The following is a 20,621-nucleotide window of genomic DNA, read 5'->3' as shown; positions in this document are numbered from 1 at the left end:
CTCACGGAAAGAGATACGTGATCTAAAGGAAAGTTGCATGACACGTCTTTAGCATTCATGAATATTGTTCAGCTCAAACAGGGTCAAGTCCGTGACCCGTGGAGAATAAAAAAGTTGATCTCAATTGTCTGACTTCACAAGAGGCGACCAATAAACAGAGGAGAAGGAAACACGAATTTACACGTTGATATAATACTCTACCCTAACAAGATTGCAACTACTCATAATATGAAGACGAAATACGGGCGGGAAGAAAAGATTCATTGACGCAAGAGAATTTGAGCGGTTTCAAAAATCAGCTGATTGCAATGAGTGAGTACAGTCGGATGAATCCGGCAGATGTATGATACTATTTAATTAATTCACTTCTAATTGATTAGTGAACTGAAACATCATGTAGAGTGTGCCACAACAGTCACTGTGTTACGCTAATGACAGTTCTTTGTTCTTCTAGGTCTCGTTGTTTTGATTCTGGCTGTTTGCGGTGGGATCGTTTCTGCGAGTATCGCAATATTTGTGTGCGTTTTCGCGTTCCGCAACAGGGGCCAGAAGGCTGCAAGGACTAAGAAGAATAGCAGCTCCAAAGCGAAGCACGAATTGGAACCAATTCTGCCACCGGATAGAATAAGTTCAGAGTCGGAGGGAGACACAAACAAGGGAAATGTGTCTCCTTGCCCATCTTGTAGGAAGATCTCAACATTTTACAGTCCATGCGAGTGTGACATGATTTCCGCTCAAAACTTAGAGGCGAAACCATGTCAGGTGCAGTTTTCACTTTATTATAACTTTCACGATTCTCATTTATTTATTAACATTATCTGCGCGCTGAACGTTCCGCTACGATGGTATGGAAAACACCCGCCGACACAAGTGCGATTTCAACTTCTTCCAGACGATTCCAACGTTTACCGCACGGAAATCAAAAGCAATACAGGCGAGCCAATTTTTAACGAGACATTCGAGTTTATTGGATATTCAGAAAACGAGCTAATGGAGTTGACTCTTCGCCTGGGACTGTACGCGTTTGATAAGTTCAGCAGAGGAAAAATGATAGGCTTCACAGATTTGCGTTTTGATTTGGAGAAATTTCATCCTAGCGAGCCAACCATAATATGGAGAAACTTATTACCTAAATCCCAGGTATGATATTTCCCATACTTTCCTAGAAGGTTTAAATTTCTGTAATAAGAACTAAGAAGGAAGGCTTAAACAAGGTTGTGACCCAGCTTGGAGCAGCATAAAATGTCGGCTATCGTCGGTAATTTGCAGTAAAGCTAAGTGCACCTTGCCTCCATGATTTTGAGATTTCGTCGGAGCACAGAAAATCGAGGATTTAATCGAATTCAAAACTCACAGGAGTATTTCAAATTACAAGTAGGTTTGTTTTAGCGGAAAAAAAATTGGAGGTTAGGTGCACTTTAATATATAGATTCATAGAATTAACTTTACCAGTCAAGTATATTACGAACACTATTTACGAAAACAATGCGGTTTAAGTACCCGTAAAAGTTCTTTGGTTCTACTTCCTTAATCATTGAACTGCAACATTAGAAGCGCATTGGTCAATGTATCAGCGAGTTTCAAATTACTATACGAATTTGCAACATCAGGCTCAAGGGTTAAGGTAAAGGAAACAGTTCATCACACGGGGAATCTTAAGAATTCTGATAACGTATTTTAAGCGACATAGCTGGTTTGCGAAAGTTAAGATGTCGAAGATCGCTGTATACAACTGGTCAGTCACCCCTCTGGTTTTGAATTATCCTTTGCTTCTGAACCGAATAACTGGGACATCATGTTTCTCTAGAAGATATCAAAAAAACGGTGAGCAGCAAAGCTAAGGGAATGAAGAAAAGAATTGGTAATATTGCCTCAACAAAATTCTTAGATCTAAAATCGAGAGAAATGTCAAAAACAAGAAGCAAATATAAGGAAAATATCAGCTGCTAGGTGTTTGAGGGTTGATCCTAACCAGTATTTACCGTATTTATCAGCTCAGGCGGCTTACTGGACTCTCTAATGTCTCGGTGTTGATGCTGACAGCCTTCCAGTCATGTTTTCAGCTGCGCATCTGTCAGTGAACTTAGTTCTTAGCGGAGATTTAGAATTGCGCATGCCAATGGTAACATTCACTTGACCTCTCCTTAGACACGTTGAAACAATCTGCATGGAAGAAAAAAACGTTTAAGGGTGACAAACTCAAAGCCTATTCTTTCAAAATCATTTCAAGGTGAAAAATTTTGCAAGGATAAACAAGCCTGGGGCAAATATCTTGTGTATATGACTGGCGCCACTGAACGTTATCAACCTCGATACAATATTGAAACTTTAAATAGCAGGTAACTGATATCTAACGTTGAGACGATTCGGCTATTAGTGACTTCTTTTAGGATTAATATTTTAAAGGATTTGAGCAAACAATTGTATCAAACACTTAGCCATGTCGTTGTTCTAATTTGCAAATAATTCAACCTGCTGAGATAAAAAGAGCGCCAATGGTTAAAATATAGCCCATAAAAATGTTTTGCTGTAACATTTTCCCGCAGAACACGGTCGATTTTCAAATCAGTCTATCGTGACTATCTTGCGAATTGGTTAATACGTAGTTAACCTTGGTAAACAAATCTGAGGTTGATTGAGTGTAGTCTGAACAGCTGGAAGCATTTCGCGGGAGAGCTTTAATTTGTTTCAGGGGCGGGGACGAATTTCTGTCAAATGCAGGCTGCGAAATACAAATCTTTCTTTGGGAAGGACTGTAGTAGTTGGGGAGAACTTGAGAAAATAAAGAAGGAGGAAAACTGAGACAGAAACAAAAAAAATTAGCAATGCCCAAGTAAAAAGTTGTAAAATACATTAAGATAAATTTGAAGAACGACTGTTAACAAATATCGAGCTTATCCTGCAGTTTTGTTGAGAAAATACAAGTCTGCCTCTATGCAACTAAATATGTTGTGCATTGCTGTTATTGTGTGTTATGTTATGTTATGTTACGTTACGTTATGTTGTGTTACAATTGCCGTACGTATATGTTCCATTTCCAGCTAAATTGGAATCGAGTTTCGTTAGCCCGATCGATCGCGGTAAGGATATAGCTGAGGACATTGAATTTTCCATTCGGTCATGCCTAATTCACAAAGTAAACTGCAAATTAACCGATTGTTTCTCATCTCTCAAAGAGAAGAGGTGAAATGTTTTAGAATCGTTAGTCATATTTGACTGGTCATATTCTTAGCCTGAACAAGAATGTCAGACAAATGCTAATATATGTAACTTCTCGTGCTTAAATAACTTCGCACTAGAATTTGGTGTGATCATATTTGGTGTGAAAACTAGTTGAGTTTCTGTATTAGACTGATTTATATTTAGGTAATTCATCTTTTCATTTGATTTCAGACAAGAGGACGTTCTCTTAGCTTTTCAAGAGGAGAAATCCACATTTCACTCCGCTATGAAGCAAAAAGACAAAGACTGAACGTTATTATCTTGAAAGCTACGAATCTAATGAAGACCAGCAAGTTTCTTAATATTGGTAAGTCAAACAAAATACTCCATCTGAAAACTTACTAAGTACCCTGGCCAAGTTGAAGATATTACGCAATTTGTTGAAGCGAGAACAATTAAAATTGCGCTTTGGCTCTTAAGGGATGTGTAAGTGTAAGTAAGTAAGCATTTTATTTACCGAAGGTAGCACCTAATAGTGTACAACACTGATAAACTTGTGGTCATCAATCTAAAATGCTTGCTATTGGTAGTGCAACAGAAGTTTTCAATTTGAAGCCACAACCTTGAGCATGCGTAACTCAGTGTAAAACTCCTTTAACAGTTTCATCGCATTTATACTATAATCATAACGGTAATGCATTTGTGCTGTTATGTTAACAGAAGTGGATCATTATTTTAAGGTTTCTTTCACTAATATTATGTGTTTGGGTATTTAACTTTTCGAAGTCTTGCTCATCATAGTACACGAAGTCAGATCATCCGTTGCACTGATTGATCAGACTGCTACACACTTAATTGTTTGACGTCATAATGGCATTTTTGTTTTTTTACAGCACCGTACGTCTGTGTGAACCTGAATGCAAATGAAGCACTACTGGAAACCAGGCAAACCAAGAAAACTCGAGGGGTGAATCCTGTGTGGAATCAGGGTTTCTTGTTTGATGTGGACGGTGACACCGTTGATGAATACTCGATCACGATCAGGATCATGAACCACGACCTTCTCACTTCGGACGAGGTCATCGGTGAAATAACAATTGGATCTCAGTGCGAGGGGAGTGGAAAAGAGCACTGGGACGAGACAATGAGGAAACGATATACGAGAAGAGAGGTGGCAATGACACACATTTTGTCGTGAGCAAACGGACAGTCCTAAAATAACAATGGATTGTCAAACAGTCAACGGCTTAGATGTCCTGTAGTCATCCAGTAACATTAGAAAAGCCACGCAGGATTTCGGTGGGATTTCTCTTTGTCGCATTATTGGAGATTACTAATATGGCATATCCACAACGGTCAAACAGCGGGCACTGCGTACGCGTAGTTCCCGCCGGCAAAATGCCACTCAGCGTCTCAAATCTCCCATATTCTCCAGTTTCAACTCAAATGCTAAGCTGTGTAAGCTGCAAATTCATACAGAATAGAATGAATGTCATCGACTTAACTTAAGGGCTCGTAATTTGATTTACTACTGCTCGTTTTGTAACGTTTTCTTACAACAGTCGTGTAAATTTTCGCTTCAAATTCTCACAACAAACTCGAAAACAGGAGGTGGTGTTGAATTTTCGCGTTTGACCGTTGTGTTCATATGCGGCCGCATACATGTCATCAATGTACCAACTGTGCACCAGTAATAAAGGATATGTGGCTGATACCAAAGAAGTTAAGCCAACATTGACGTATTGAACTAAAAAAGTTAAACTCTAGAGTAGCAAAAAATCTTGAAACATTGTAACTACAGAAATAAATGTTTAATAATATGTATATAACAATATACGTCTTTACAATTATTTACAAGGATTATATTACAAGTTTTGTACGTAATGAAAATAAATAAATTCAGTACATAAATATCAAAACACACTTTTATATTCAATATTCCAAAATAGATGTATTCTTATTTAAAAATACAAGTGCCGATAACAACACGTGTAAGAGGAAAGATCTTACTGAACTATCAGTAACGTCTCCTTTGCGGTCATTAACGTTACAAGAAACGCTATGTGACAAATAATATAACGGCTATTATTTGAAAGTCCAGGAAAATATTATCTTAGGGTAATACGACCTGTTATTTATTAACGCGCACAGTTCACTGTGCGCGCTGTTAAGCCACCCGCTGTCAATGGAAAAAATTGAAACTCTTCCAGAACTTCTACGAGGATTTGCCGAAAACGACATTTGTTCAGATTTTGCACACGCCGCTCAGGAATATGACACACGCGGGCTTTGGAAAGACTGGGCTTGACGTGAAACAAACTGAACTAACACACATACTTTGACCGCGTAAGAGACCTCGTTGTTATTCCAGTAAAATGTACGCTTTCTTTAATGCTGCCAGTTCAAGGTGACTTCTTCACCTTTTGAGATACCTTACATAAAGCCCATTACAATCATTACAATTATACGACATATTTCTGCCTTCGTTCTGTCATAGTGTGTTTCACAAGTCTTAAGGTATCCTTCATTGCTGGGAGAGGCTGAAAAACAGAAGGATCTTCTAATGAGAATGCTTGCGTTTACAAGGCCGCCTTGGAAGTGACGTCCTGTGAACCCCCCTTCATGGTTCGTCCCTGCGCAACCACCGCCGTAGTGCGTCACGAGTGCTAAACCCTGTGAAAGTCCCTAGCGAAACATCCATTTGGACATCGAAAACGCATGTGCAGTCGGACCCCTTAAACGTTCCTTTTTTTATATAAGACAAGCTTATTTTACCCTCATGCCTCGCTTTTGAAGTAGAAACTGAATTCCCATGAATAGCACTAAAGTAGAAAGGAATATGGACATGAAAAGAAAGTGAAGGTGCCAACCGTTTGAAAGAAATTTAGTGTAAGCTAGGCTTAATGGAGAATTTCTAGTTGCTGAAGCAGACGTGCATAAGAACTATTCTAGAATTTTATTTGAAAGTTGCGAGATCAAACAGAATGTACCATGACTGGTCCCACAGGAAATAACGAGCTTTGTTTTTCCCCGTTTCCGCCTCGGGAACAATAGGGTTATTGGGAAAACAGTCTTTGGTACCAATCATTAATTCCTTAACAAGGGAATCTCTAACGAGAGCAATTATCGGGTCTACTGGCTGTAACTTGTAAGGGGGAAAGATAAGTCATGAGACAATTTGGTAAGACAGTTTTGCATTGACCAAACCAAGCAGATGAAGATACAAGTGTGCTACAATCTGAGCGCACTAACCTATTGGGCATCTCTTGGATAGAAGGTGACATCATACCAACACTCTTGCTCCTGAAAACGAAAGTGTTCGCCACACCATAAATACTCAAATTAGTGCTTTGCCTCATTTTATGAGTATCAATTAGCTTTCACTTGGTATTAGTTACATCGCATCAAGAGTTACATTCATTTGAAAACTCTGCCCCACGTTACTTCATATCCTAATAGTGCCAAACTACATATGCTGATCAGACAAATGTTCTAAAGTTCATTATCGAAAAAAATTAAAAACAAAAACAGACAAACAAATAAATCACGACTCAATAGCTTTCACTTATATGGCCAGACTGTTTCGTCCACAAACTCGTAATACACAATGCAAGGTTTCGATTACTTGTTGTTCGGCTACTTCGATTACTTGTTCTAAAATAGGATGACCCACCTCCCCCCCATGAGCAGCTGAAAATTGAACGACCCCACTCCTTACCAAGGACTCAAAAACTGATGACCAACTTCCTCTCTACTCCTGCCCATCCCCCAATACTTTTTGACCAGTCCCTGACATAAACTTTTCATTTCTCCAAGCTTACTCTAGTGTTATGTACGTATCACGTTTTTTATTCTTCCTTGACAAGTTACCTCATTCGCAAAGACGTTTTGTTTTCTCTTCTCCTTGGACTCAAAGCCGAATCAACCTGTACAGCTTTTCTAGGAGAGAATTAAAAAATGTTAATGTAAATTACGCACAAACCCAGTGAAGGACACGAGCAAAGCGATAGTGATGATGACGGTGTAATGAGTATATGTGCGGGTACCTTTCAATTACGGTGCGATGGACAATTGTGATTCACGTACATAACGTCTACAGTGCACTGGTTGTGACGTACAGTGGTGTTAAGTTACCGTGCATGGCTTTTATTCAAGCTGACGAGGTCTACGATAGATGGAGACATATCAACAGATAACGTATTCAATAAATTAGATGTATACTCACATAGAGCCGTTTTCAATTGAGTGTCATAAAACCAAAACCAAAGTAATAACTCTTGCCAATCACAAAGCACACAGACAGTGAACCAACCAAAAATACATGTAGATGACGCCAAGCGCGGGAAACTCTAGCCAATCACAGAGGACACAGACAGTGAACCAATCAGAAATACAAGTAGCTGACGCCAAACGTGGGAAACTCTTGCCAATCATAGAGGACACAGACAGTGAACCAATCAAAAATGCAAGTAGCTGACGCCAAGCGCGGGAAAACGTGTGTGAACAAAATGAGATTGATTTTGGTTTTACTTCCGATTGGATGAAAAAGTGGCGCGAGTACGATCGTAAAGCAATTACTCCTCGATACTCAAATGAAAACTACTCTATTCTCATTCGCAAATGCGATACTAAAGGAGACACAAGGTGACTGTAACATGACGTCCTGGCCCAATGGTGAAGACACAAGAAAATTAATTTGTCATTCTTTTTTCTCGATGATCAACGTGTAACAAGGCAGGATCTTCACTCACTCTTCAGCTGCTGTCCTCATTCTACACAGCTCTTCCACCTGGTTACGAAGTTCATCTCGTTCACATTCCAGATTTTTACTGCAAACAAGACATTTGAAAGACAAAAACACAAACTTAATCACGCGTTACGATTTGCAACAGGCACTAATATTAGTCGACTGGACTAATATTATTATAACTAGGGTATCTAAAAGATAGTAATGCTGCGGCACATTCTGTTGATAGTGACATATTTAACACCGTGATTCATCTATCTGCGCGTTTCAAGACTTGAATTAACTGTTATTTCTCAAAGTAGTGTCAAATCGTGGTGTCACTTAAAATCTGTCCTTGTATGCATCAACTTCATGCATGATGATGCATCGATGGCGAGGTGTGACAAAGGATCGAGACAAAAAAGAACATTGTGATCTGAAGTATGTTTGGACATAAAACGAAACACATCAGCCTCCCCTTTACCAGATCGCGAAAATCGAAAGATGTGGAAATAGTAGGAGCAGAAATCTAACTTATAAATTCTGTACTGGTACGCATTAAATATCTCTAGAACTTGACAGACTGTGTCGAGAACGTGTTCATCGCGATGTGTGAAAATGCTCAAGCTTTAGCTTAAATTCATGTTTCGATGAAAAGGAATAGATTGCAGCATTTATGAAATCAGCGTGTTACACGGTTTTCGTTTGTTTTAATTATTCTACAGGCTTTAGTAACGACGATTTCTCTTCATTTAAGAATTCGGCGAAGGAGGCGAGACTGCTAAGAAATGACATACTAAGATTAAGATGTCACAATTATTCGTCCAGATTTACAAACTTTCACATACTGCATAGCAAGAGTTGTGAAAGTCAAGCACGATCTCCTTCACATCGCTTTACAGGTAAATCAGAGCAAACTTTCTCAGTGGAATCCACGCGAAAAAGGACGACGGCTCGACGAGTATGACATCCTCGTGTTGTTCGTGGCGCAATGCACTCCAGTAAAAGTGGCGCAGTGCAGTCTGGTTAACTGCAATGCATTCTGGTAAAAAGTGATGAATTCGAGAATTCGTACCCCCTTCTATATATTCTTCTTAAATCCTGATTATGTTGCTGCTCGCTCGCTACGCTCGCTCCGCAGCAATAACATTCAGTATTTATCCTACAAAATCGTGCCGAGTATCACCTAATTCCAGCAGGCCAAGTTGGTTACAATATGATGATAGTCCACAAGGTTGAACAGCATACCGGTAATTAGTATATTCTCAGCTCCGACTATTGCATTTCTAGCTCTCTGATTGGCTCAAAAACTCCGACTATGAGCCATTAGTCGGAGTTTTACCTTATATGGAAAACAGTGCGCCAAGTTTAAAAATTTTCCGCTCTGTAAAATTGTTGAAATAAAAATCGGCGGCAAAAACCCGATTAAGAATATACTAAAACAATTATTCCATTCGACCTTGTTGGATATGAAGTGATCATAACCAACTCGCGCTACGCGCTCGTTGGTTATTTATCACTTCATATCCAACGCGGTTTCATGGAATAATTGTTAATTAGCTTTTATTCAACGAATTGTCGACGAATCACATATTTGCAGTTTAATAATATGCTGTCGTACTGTGCCTTGAAAGAGGTTGGACCAGTCTCCCTAAACACACCTCTAAGTGAATATCGCAGGATATCTGTCATGTACGGACACGTGTCAAGGAATTCCTGTGTCATATATGGGTATCTTGGCAATTTGTTGAATTCACACTGGAACAATATATGAAAACAACTGATAATGGCTCACCTTTTAACTTCAAGTGCAACCTTCTGAGCTGTTAATCGGGTGACTTCCATTTCGAGTTTGGGCTTTGCTCCTAACAAAGGAGTTGTGTAATTTATGGAAGGAAACAAGGACATTCAATTGAGTTTTTGCCACTTCGTTGATTTCTGGCACAAAATCCAGTGATCTTTTAGAAGCATTAAATAAAAGCTAATAAACTTACCAGACAATTGTTGACCATCTCCACTCTGCGCCTAGAATGACATGAGGGCAATTAGTGAGTCAAATCACAAGACAAAACTCTATTTCTGGTAGTTTCTCTGCATGTTTGTTTGTCATTCTAGTGGAACGCGATAACGGAGGCGTCCAATCAAACTGAACTGTCCTGTCTAAATTGGACGCTCTCATTCATCGAATTTACCGATTAATTAGCTACAGCCCATAGCAGCGTAACTTAATCAGTTTGGAAACAGCAAATAAATGATTGTTCGATTGATTGATACCGTGGTCAATACTGAAGTACGAGCAGTTATAGTCTCTCTTTTCCATTAGTCCGTTGACGCGCAAAAGAAGCGCGAGTAAAAATGGCCACACCAACATTAGTGAATGAGATACTCATCGAGCAATCTGCAGGTACATAAAGTGATCTGTGGTAATCAAGAAGCATTAAGTCTTCCAGTGTTGTCACCCAACACCCAAGCTTACAAACAAGGACCTAGAAAACCAATCAAATTGAAGCCAAATGATACATTAAATAAAGGAGAACAACAGCACGCGATACCAACTTGTAACAAATGGTTTTCCTTTTCAAACTTGGTTCTTTCCCTTTCCAGCTCTCTCTCAATCTCTTCTTCAAAGGCCTCCCTCAGTTGCTAAAAAAGATAAGTTTCTTGTTCAAATACAGTCGAACCTTTCGTACGTGACCACCCAAAATGTCAAGCCTTGGTGGTCGCTTACGAGAGCTTAGACCATATTGGGTCAAAATTTTGCCTCATCAGCATATGATAACTGCAGAGACTAACCCCATGTTTTTAATGTTTTGTTCATTTCGAGAAAAAATCCGGTGCTTCCCACTGAAAAATTTCCGTCTCTTATACTACCCAGGAATGCGATAATGTTACAACACCTTATTATCCAATTTACCCTCTATTAACTGCCAAGCGATCGCTTAAGGCAGGTTAAAAACAAAAGAAAATTTCAAACTTTTGGCTCTTAAAGTGGTCGCGGTCGCTTACGAGAGGTGGTCGCTTACAAGAGGTTGAAAATATAGTGATTTGACTTGGAAAAGTTTTGGTATTTTGGAAAACCGGTCGCTGAGAAGAGGTGGTCGCAACCGGAGGTTTGACTGTATAGTTCAAATATTTGTGATGTAAATTACTTGAGTAATCCTTTCCTAGGTATATGTTCCCCAATTAGCTGGGGAACGTTTCGCCTCTGTTACGAAATCTGTTAAGATTATAAAGGTCAATCAGTAAAGTTCTTGATTATTGTGCCGGAGAGTTTTACTTCAGCAAGCGTGACAAGATCTTTGGCTTTGAATAAACCCTCACATCCTAGGTTAGATGTGACAAAATTATTATCCTCTCATTACCTTTACTACAGAGAATGTTTAGAAGCTGAAGTTCGGTGTTAACACTTTGTTGAGACTGCAAACATCCGATTTTTTTATTGAATGGATATCTCTCTCCAGTCCAACTCGAAATTTTCACGCTATTTCCAGATCCCGGGCTCTGGCTAAAATATTGTGCTATTTTTCAGTTTCGTTTGGACAAGTGAACAGGGTATTGCTGGGAACTCGAGCAATCACTCACTACAAATGTCGTACCTGCATTCCACTCAGTAGGTCTTGGGAGTCTTGTAGAGCCGAGTCCCTCTCGACTGTTAACTCATCCACTCTTCTACTAAGATGAGCATTTCTAGCTGTCAGCTTACTGACCTCACTACACTTTGAGTGGGAATTTCCTGGATACTCGCGAATCCTACAAGGCAAGAAATATATGTAATTACTGAATTAACAATCAATTTGAATTCGTAAATTTTGCTTTTTCAGTGGAAGGGAGGATATCTGAGATTAGTCAGGGAACTTTGAGTCAAGCATATGTAGAACGCGGCTATGAACAACAAACTCAAATTACACATGGATTCTAATCAGAATTCAACGCAGGCCATGTTTGTAGGAGTCAAGTGATTATCCACCCGTGCCACCCCCTTCCCCGCCCTTCTCGCTCGATCCCAGGAATAGAGAAAGGAAAGTGATACATGTATATCGATGATCCAGTTGTTCTTTGCATTCTTCATCTCCGATGATACTTACGATATGCAAGCCACAAACCTAAAGGTCAGAATTTGATGGCAACACTTGTTCATACTAATAAGTCAGGTATTGTAGATCTCTTACTTGTTAATATCGCCATCGGAGCTCCTTCTTTTTAGCTCGTGGGTTTTGTTCTTGACTGCTGATGTCTTCAGGGAGTTACATTTCTGAAATTAAACATCATCACCATAACTAAAAGAAATCTAACCTTAACCATAAAGTAGTTAAGGTTGTCATGAACGCTGTCTCGGATTGAGTTCTGGTACATTAATGCCGCATTGAGGCCGTAAAATTATACACTACATGACACTGGTAAGGTGAAGAGAAACGATGATTAACGATCAATGTAAACATCTTCACGTAAAAGCTTAGAACAATCATGTCTGATATATATCAAACACGAGAGCCCGCGTTCAGCACATTTCCAAACATCAAGAAGAGAGTTCAAAACACGACGCAGAGCAAAATATTTTTGACGAACTTCCAGGGGTTTGGGTAAACACTGTCTTGAGTGTTGTCAGTCAAAACTAAAACTAAGGAGAAAGCGAAGAAAATGTAATCGTTAATATGTATCCATATTAAGAGCAGAAAAACATTTTCTTTCATTTAAACTCGATAACTTATTTAAGAGTTTGAGGAGTTTTGATTCCTTCACAAATGAGTTTACATAGACAATACCTCTACCATGTCCCCTTACATAGATATGGCATTATTTCGTTTTAATTTCGAAATTGTTACCTGCTGGTTTAAAGAGGAAAGTGCAGCTTCAAGCTCAATAATCTCGTCGCACCTCTGTGTTAACTCATCTCTAAGAGTGGAAATCATTTGGCTTCTATGAGATAAAAGTCACAAGATGTTTGTTACAGTTAGTCTCTTCACCTTCTAATGTCAGTTAAGGGACGCTGACAACAGCAACGACAGGGATAACGAGTACTTCAATTGCATTTGTATTATATGCCACCATTAAAAACCAACTGTATATTTAGTTCTAACCTGCTAGATGTGTTTGCAGTGAGGTCGGCATAATCTTTGCGTAACTTCATTAACTCCTCAGCCCATGTCTGTGACTAGAAATATTTATAAAACGATATTAATTAGTACCACAATCTTTCCTGTAAGTCCTTGAACAAACGTCTTTGAACATCTTTTTGCACTGGTGTAAGCTTCTCTTCTAATGCAAAGTGAGCTCACAAATCACTTACGTGAGAAGGTGTAGACCCCGTGTAAAGATAACTTACAATTGCAAATAGCTATCAACAATACCAAAATATTAAACCTTTTGCACTAGTGTAAGGTTCTTTTAGGAAAGCGTAAACAGCTCACAAATAGCCAAAGAAGAAGATGGATGCCCTACGCTAAGACAATCAACAGATAGTTATCACCAAATATCCCATTGTCCAGAACACAGGCACCCTTTCTTTGAGTACCCAATAACGATATAGTTATACGGTATCTTACTTCTATTAGGGTAAAATATGATCAGCTAAAGTTAAAGAGAAGAAGAACATTTAAGTTCATATTAAAGTTAAAAGGATTTTTTCAAGTTCAGTCTTATCAAATTAACCACTAGTTTAAAATCTAATAAGCACTGAGTTAAAGTTGAGTCGGTTAATGTTAATTAAAGGTGTTAGAAAAGGAATAACACTATTGCATCACACTGTTAAAAAGGAAAAGCCTTTATTTTAGTTTTTACACTGATGAGTTAGGAGTTTAATGGTTCAAAATTAAGTTGAATTAAAAATAAGCAATAGTTTAATGACAAGCTACATTATAAAAGTGCTGTTTGTTTATGTCGATTTTTTTAAGGACCTTGACATCTCGATAGCAAAAGAAAATCTTGAAAAAACAAACAAGACGCTTAAAACAGATATTGTTTAATAGGCTTTTTAATGAATTATATTTAAGATATTTCACCTTTAGTGATAAAGTCAGTTATTTTCTTTATCAGCTTCTCATTCATGCCATTGTTCTCTTGAAACAAAACCTTTTCACGACAAGTTTTAAAAAACAACAGAAAACATAAAATAAATACTTAGACAAATAAATTAAGTTTTTAAAACGCTCGCCTCTCCTATTTTATGCAAAGAGTCTGCGTCAGCAGATTATTAGCCTAGGCCTGCTCAATGCATACCCAAACGATGGAATATCTATTTTAATTGTTTTAAACATATGTGCAATTTGAAATTGAAAAGAACAGTTTCGCTTTGATAGAAAGTTATCATTTCGCAATTCTAGTTAAGGATTCCACCGCACAAACTAATTTATTGGTAACTACTAAAACATACCTTGTACAATTTCAGTTAACTGTGTTTAAGATGACAATGTTATATAAGTTGATTGCTGTAATCAGGGGATTCGATACAAATTTCAATAAAATCGCTGTTGTTGTCACCGAAGGATACGCTAACATTAAAGTCATAGGGAGACTGTGCAACAGGGTTGGTCTGTTACTTAATAAGGCCATACTTTAGATTTGCTTGGCTTCATACTCTAAAGGTTATTTTTGGGTTTCACTCTTGCATATTTGTTATGGAAAATGTCTTTGTATTCATAGAGTTGAAATCTTTTTTGGCGTGTTGCGGGGCGGGGGGGGGGGGACGGTGGGGGCGTGGAAAGTCGAGAACGTGGTTTAGTTCTTACATAAGTAATTTAGTGTGTTTGTGCCTATTGATTACACATATCTAAACGTTATGATAATGAGACTTGCTACTAGTAAAGCTAGCTTACCACAGTTAGTAACCACAGTACCTGTTCACGTTCATGCTGTAACTCCTGTGACTGCTCCTCAAGCTCTTTCTCCTAATGAAAGATTCATACAAGTCATTATCAATGAGATAAATGACTAAGGACAAAATAACATCACACCCAGGAACTTCATGCTCTTCGATGGGAATTTGATGACATATTCTAGTTCACTTGTGATGATAAAGGAGACAAGGTCAACAGCGACACATTGTCGTCTGAGGATGTGATCATCTGAGCTCAAATATGTCCACCATCTGACAAGAACCAAACCAAACCCAACAGCTGCAGCTTCCCTCAGTGGAGATGGGCATCCAGCCATCCGAGCTGGAGCTCACACTTACAGTTCATTTATGCAATTTGTTTAATTTGTCTCCTGACCACACTTTGGACAGTTCATCTGTACAACATGCCAGAAGGAACTGAGTTTCTTGAAGGGAAAGTGCTTTAATTAAGACATATCAAATAATTTCAAAACGCAATTCAGTGCCACCTTTTCATAACGGCCAGTCAGCCTAAAACTGTGTCTTAGTTACCTTGATTTCAAGCATGTCCCATACTTTACTGAGTTCTGACTTGACAGTCTTCAGTTCAAGACAAACTTCATCAAAAGGTTCCTTTTAAATGCCAATGAAAGTATAAATGGACATGTTAGTTGGTAATTTAACAACCTTTCCAAAGGCGAATGTAACACTCTGACATTCTAGATTTTGCTATGCTGGTAATCTTGGTGGAGATTGACATTTCAATGAAATTTTGGTTACTCTGAAGATATCACTCTGAGTCCCAGATGAATTTAGGCATCTGGACTAAAGCTCTTATCAAAGGACAGTTTCTGGATCATTGTCAAAAGTTGTAAACAAAGAAGTAGGAGATTGCCATGACCAGCAATCACAAACTTTGTCAGACTGAAAAGTGGAAATCTAGTTCTTCTTCAGAACTGAAACTACTCATCATGTATTTCCAACAATTGACGGATTTTGCTAACGTGTTTACATCCTTGTTGCCTCCCAGTTCAGATCATGTGATGATTCATTTGGGAGATTACAATACATTATTGTGCAATTTGTCACACGCAACTGATTGCGTGGGAGTATGTACAAACAGGACAATACAAGTAACCTCCCAAATGAGTCAATTAGCTAGGCCAGGGCTGGCCTAGCTAATGCCAAAATTGACAACTACATTGACTCGCAATAATATATTGAATGTAACTACCAGTATAGAATACATACATGTATGGAGAGGGGCACTTGCATATGGTTTTCCTTGTTTCAGCTGAGATTTTGAGCTCTTGATCGATTTTTGTTAAGTTATTTAGTTGCAATTGAAACCACTACACATTTTTCATCCTTTGTTTTGTGGAGGTCCCTAATCCCTTGGAAATAAATACCTTCCACAGATGTTTACAGTATGTGTTCAGAATTACATACCTTCATTTCGTCCTTGACCTTCTTTACTGCCTCTTCTTTCTCTAGTTCCAGTTTCTTTTTGACACTGGCTATGCTCTGATTTTCTGTATTTTTCACAGCAAGCTAAAATAAATCGAAACATAACTTCAGTCTAACTTCTGTTCAACTAATTGTTCATCAAAACACCCACTCTAAGCTGGAATAAGACAGTGTGACAACAATGATACCTTGCTGTTTAATTCACTTCTAAGTTGAGTGTTTTCTGAACTGAGCTCTGCTTGTGTCAATTCCAGTTCACTCCGTTGGATAGCCCACACTTCCTTTTCTTTGCACAGCTTGTTCAGTTCAGATATCAGTACAGTTTTCTCAGATTCTAACCTGTTTAACATATGAACAAGATTTCTTCAGTCTGTCAGTAAGTAACAATGAAGAAGTAAGGCCAAAGAGTCAAACTCCAACTGCATCTTTAACTGTCATACTTTCAGGATTTTCTGAAGGACACTGAGATGTATCTAAGCTGAAAACTAAGGGGGGTTAATGCACATCCCAACTAATGCACATCTAATGGGTCTAATGCACATCCCAACGACCAGTTTTGAGCCAGTTAATCAATGACTCACGAATGGTGTATAAAACCCAATTTTTTATTATCTATTATTGATTTTTATGTGGGCCACAAAACTTGATCCCTACTGCGGGCATTGTTGGTCTGTTTCTGTTTGGTTTCCAATTTAGTGATATATTTTGATTATGTTATATATTATTTTTTATGCTACAAAAAGTATTTTTCCAACACCACCTGAAAACAGGTGTCATATTACAGCACTACCCGCCTCCCCCCATAACGGCCACTTCACTACAAACGCCCCTTTCCTCTGTTTCCAAGGTGGCCATTGCGGAGAGGTTCAACAACTGTAGTGCCCTGACAAAAAATGTTCTATATCGTGACCTCAGGCTAAAGCTTAAATCTCTAGTTAATTTTAATGAATTCAACTTTAAGATAACGTCTGCATCCACTTGTAATTTTAGAAAAGATGACTTTGTATATACTTAAAAACTTATTCTAACAATCTCTTATTGTATATATCGCTGACTTAAGTTCAAACGTTTTTTCTGTAAATACCCCTAGTTTTTAGTTTTTAGTTACTTAGCGATTAGTTAATTGCAAACGACCCCACAAGCTCATGTAACTTTAATACTCATCGTTTTAAAATAAAGGTTATCTATCTATCTATCTATCTATCTATCTATCTATCTATCTATCTATCTATCTATCTATCTATCTATCTATCTATCTATCTATCTATCTATCTATCTATCTATCTATCAGAAAATGAAATCTTTCGTGGGGCTCACGTGATTCTCGTAAAGTCAAGGAAAATTTCAATGAATATTTTGCTGCTTTTGAAACTCACAAGAAAACATTAATTTTAATGCGAGATATTTGACTACAGGGCACAATTTCACCTCGGCTTGATTTTAAGCTGTGCATGCTTATAATGCAGGGTCTGAATGAAGTTCATCCATTTGCTGTTTTGTGGGTCAAACTAGCATGAATTACTTGAATAAAGTACTTCCTGCTGTCTACAGATCATATATGAGGTTTACAGTAGCTGCCGATGAGTTTAGTCAAAGTAATTTCCAACAAAAAATTTCACCTTGTTACAGTTTCCTTAATTTTGTCCACCTCCTCTTGCAAGAAATGAATGCTAGCACTTTGATCACCGTTACTGCAAACAACAAGAATCAATGAAACAGAATTTAATTTTCTTCCCTCTATATAAATCTATGTGTTATAATATTTTTCACAGACGAGTTGTCAACCAGTACAGGAGGCATGGAAAACAAGAAGTGTGGGAGAGGGAGTAGAGAAAGCGCATTTTCATTAAAACATTTGCTGATCAAATGGAAAGAGACTGCAAAACACTCCGTATTATAGCCCAAGTTTGTTTTTGTACGTTTTTATTAAGTTCTCTTGACCTGAGACAGAGTATCATTGATGAGTCAACCCTACAAAAAAATATTTCAAAGAATATGTAACTTATTTCTGACAATCTCCTAAACAACAAACAAGAAATATAAAAAGTTATCGGCCTTATTGTAAACATTTTCTGAACCACAACAGGCACATCTTACCTTTCAGCAGCTGAAGCTGATAAATCTTTCAACTGATTCTAAAAGAGAATCAACAATGTCACGAGACAAATACTGCTTGAAGAGGTTCACAAGACTAAGGTCCTGCCAAAACTATTTTAAAGTTTTAAAACAGCTTGTTCACTCTGAAAACTCATCAAATGTTTTCTGTCCACACTTCGTTGGAAAAATTTAAAAACACAACAATATCTGACAGCACAAACGCTTGAGTACAAGGGTTAATCACATGATTGTTGTATCATCATCGTTTTAAAAAAGCTGTGTTCTCATAATGTTTTCTGTTCACACTAAAATGCAAAGCCAACGTTTCCAAATTCTTCCAGTTAGAAGAGTGTTTTCGAAAAGCTCTGTTTTCAGTGGACAATTTCTCCAGATTGGTGTAGACGGTGGGCCTAACCGTAGAAATAAAGCTGCATTTTCAAATTCTCCAGCATAGTGTGGTCAGGGCCTGAATGACAAATCAGCAAATATATAGCTGTACAAAAGCATTTCCCAACAGTATATCTCTCTTTAATGACAAACAAAATGGGTTCAAATTTGGTTTGGTTTCTGCTCATTGCAGGTAGCACGCACTTTTTCTTTGTTACAAGATGCACTTGCCATGAGATCTTCCTACAAATACTAGCAAGTAGTTACCTTAAGCAGCTCCATTTCTTCTTTTCGATGCTCCAGCTGTTTCTGAAGTTCCTCATTCTTTTTACTGCATAACAAATCAAAGTCACATAACTATCTGGATATACCATATACAGCAATGTTATATGTACTTAGTTGACTGGGAGTAATCAAGAATGAAATCTCTCTCAGCATCATGTCTTGATTCTGTCTTCAATCTAATTGGTAATAATCTTCTCTGTTTTGCAATTAATCAAATTCTTGTATATAATAGTCTTGTGTTACAATGATGCCAGCCAACAGCTATTACTTTATAACAGGCAGTCATTTTACACTTCTTTAATGTCTTTTTGGGACTACTTGTTGCCATGTTTCTCTGACTAATAACCTCAGACAATTTACATTGACATTTTTCGCCACAAGCAATGCACATAATTATACTCTTTCTTGGACTAAAACTTCAAGGAGTTTTCAAAGACATTCCAGGACACAATTCCAATTTTCCAAGTACTCCAAGCACTAAAAACAAATTAGAATGTGACTCTAGATGCTCAGGTTTAAGGGATAACTGCAGGATTAGCTCAAGTTGACATCTTTTGTAGTTCTTTCACCATGTGGAAACAGTCAAACAACTAGCTTCAAGGTTTTAAGGACTCAGCGTACTTTAAATCATGGACTTTCATGGCCTTGAATTTTGATTGTAAAATTCAAGGACTTTCAAGGTATGTGGGAAACCTGTACGTACATACTATATGTAGAGCAAAACATGAAATACCTGATCATGGTTAAACTGTGTTTCAAGGTTTCATTTTCTGTTTTTAGCTCTTTACACTTGGACACTTGCTAGAGAATGCCAAAAATCAAAGTTAGCTATATTTCTATCTGCAGCGGCAAAATCTAAAATAATCTTTGTTATGCTCATAAGAATCAAAAGATACTGTCTGGAATCTTAATAATATTTGCCATAGTCTCAATACGTTGTTTTCAACTGTCATCCATTATAAAACTTTATTCCTTCAAAGTACTTAGACATATTTCATTGTTGTTGACATGCAGAGCTAAAGACATCAAGGCAAAGATTGATGGACTGGTGACGACTGTCAGACAGACTGTTGGTTAACCTATGTAGAATGACAACCCAGATTTCTATCACGAAGTAAAACATGAAGAAACTGTGTTGTAAGATCAATATGTGCTGAAAGGCTCCAAGACCCAGTCTCTAACCAGTTTAGTTAAAGTCTCTTCTCGCATCCTCATCAACTGTAGTTGTTTCTCTTTTTCTTCTGTTTCCTTGTTCAATATTCTGTTGGTTTCTTGGAGAGATGCAACTTGGCTGCGAGTATTAATAAAAATTGAAAAAGATTCTCAAAAGTGCTAAAGTAGTGTTAAGGAAAAACTGAACTGAGAGTTAGTGGAATCTGAATCTCATTTACCTGTATGTACATTATGCCCCGTTATTTGCAATCATGTTATATGCAATGAACAAAAGAAAGACATTACAGACAACTGACCAACAATTGACCTGCTATTAATTTTTAAGGTTTCAAGTAGCTTACATGCAGTTTCCTTCTTTAGAGTCTCTTCAAATTGGCAACGTGACAGTTGTACCATCATCCTCAGCTTGTAATCTTGGCGTTATTTTTGATAAGTGTTTTAACTTTGAGGAACACATAAAATCAATTTGCAAGTCTTCTCATTATCACATAAGAAATATCACCAAAATCAGAA

General features: G+C 37.8%; 2 protein-coding genes across 6 annotated transcripts in view; one reads left to right on the top strand and one right to left on the bottom strand.

Moving 5' to 3' along the window:
- The first annotated feature begins 210 nt into the window (after window positions 1-210).
- Window positions 211-4,870, top strand: LOC145503145 (synaptotagmin-C-like). The gene is made up of 4 exons (XM_081482614.1): window positions 211-312; window positions 455-1,140; window positions 3,394-3,529; window positions 4,056-4,870. The coding sequence occupies exons 1-4, from the start codon at window positions 309-311 to the stop codon at window positions 4,358-4,360; spliced, it is 1,131 nt and encodes a 376-aa protein (XP_081338740.1). The 5' UTR covers window positions 211-308; the 3' UTR covers window positions 4,361-4,870.
- The window catches only part of LOC145503093 (uncharacterized), a 37,473-nt gene continuing 17,795 nt past the window's right edge, over window positions 944-20,621 (bottom strand). The window contains exons 11-31 of one of the 5 annotated variants that reach the window (XR_014051420.1): window positions 20,118-20,226; window positions 19,669-19,736; window positions 18,918-18,981; window positions 18,264-18,301; window positions 17,786-17,857; window positions 16,355-16,505; window positions 16,149-16,250; window positions 15,252-15,332; window positions 14,722-14,772; window positions 12,967-13,040; window positions 12,712-12,805; window positions 12,058-12,140; window positions 11,485-11,638; window positions 10,445-10,531; window positions 9,883-9,913; window positions 9,684-9,753; window positions 7,914-7,991; window positions 7,033-7,101; window positions 6,415-6,465; window positions 1,983-2,163; window positions 944-1,803 (exon numbers count right to left, since the gene is read on the bottom strand). Coding sequence is in view for 3 of the 5 variants with exons in the window: in XM_081482540.1 (XP_081338666.1) it covers window positions 2,145-2,163; window positions 6,415-6,465; window positions 7,033-7,101; window positions 7,914-7,991; window positions 9,684-9,753; window positions 9,883-9,913; window positions 10,445-10,531; window positions 11,485-11,638; window positions 12,058-12,140; window positions 12,712-12,805; window positions 12,967-13,040; window positions 14,722-14,772; window positions 15,252-15,332; window positions 16,149-16,250; window positions 16,355-16,505; window positions 17,786-17,857; window positions 18,264-18,301; window positions 18,918-18,981; window positions 19,669-19,736; window positions 20,118-20,226 (1,546 nt within the window). In the remaining 2 variants the exon portion in view is untranslated. Of the gene's footprint in view, window positions 2,164-4,901; window positions 5,703-6,414; window positions 6,466-7,032; window positions 7,102-7,208; window positions 7,328-7,913; window positions 7,992-9,683; window positions 9,754-9,882; window positions 9,914-10,444; window positions 10,532-11,484; window positions 11,639-12,057; window positions 12,141-12,711; window positions 12,806-12,966; window positions 13,041-14,721; window positions 14,773-15,251; window positions 15,333-16,148; window positions 16,251-16,354; window positions 16,506-17,785; window positions 17,858-18,263; window positions 18,302-18,917; window positions 18,982-19,668; window positions 19,737-20,117; window positions 20,227-20,621 lie in introns of those variants that run through there. The other 4 variants (XM_081482540.1, XM_081482548.1, XM_081482555.1 and 1 more) reach the window with 4 other exon arrangements.

Source organism: Orbicella franksi, chromosome 1, assembly GCF_964199315.1.
Source record: "Orbicella franksi chromosome 1, jaOrbFran1.1, whole genome shotgun sequence".
Lineage (NCBI taxonomy): Eukaryota > Metazoa > Cnidaria > Anthozoa > Scleractinia > Merulinidae > Orbicella > Orbicella franksi.
This window is presented reverse-complemented; position numbering and strand designations above follow the sequence as displayed.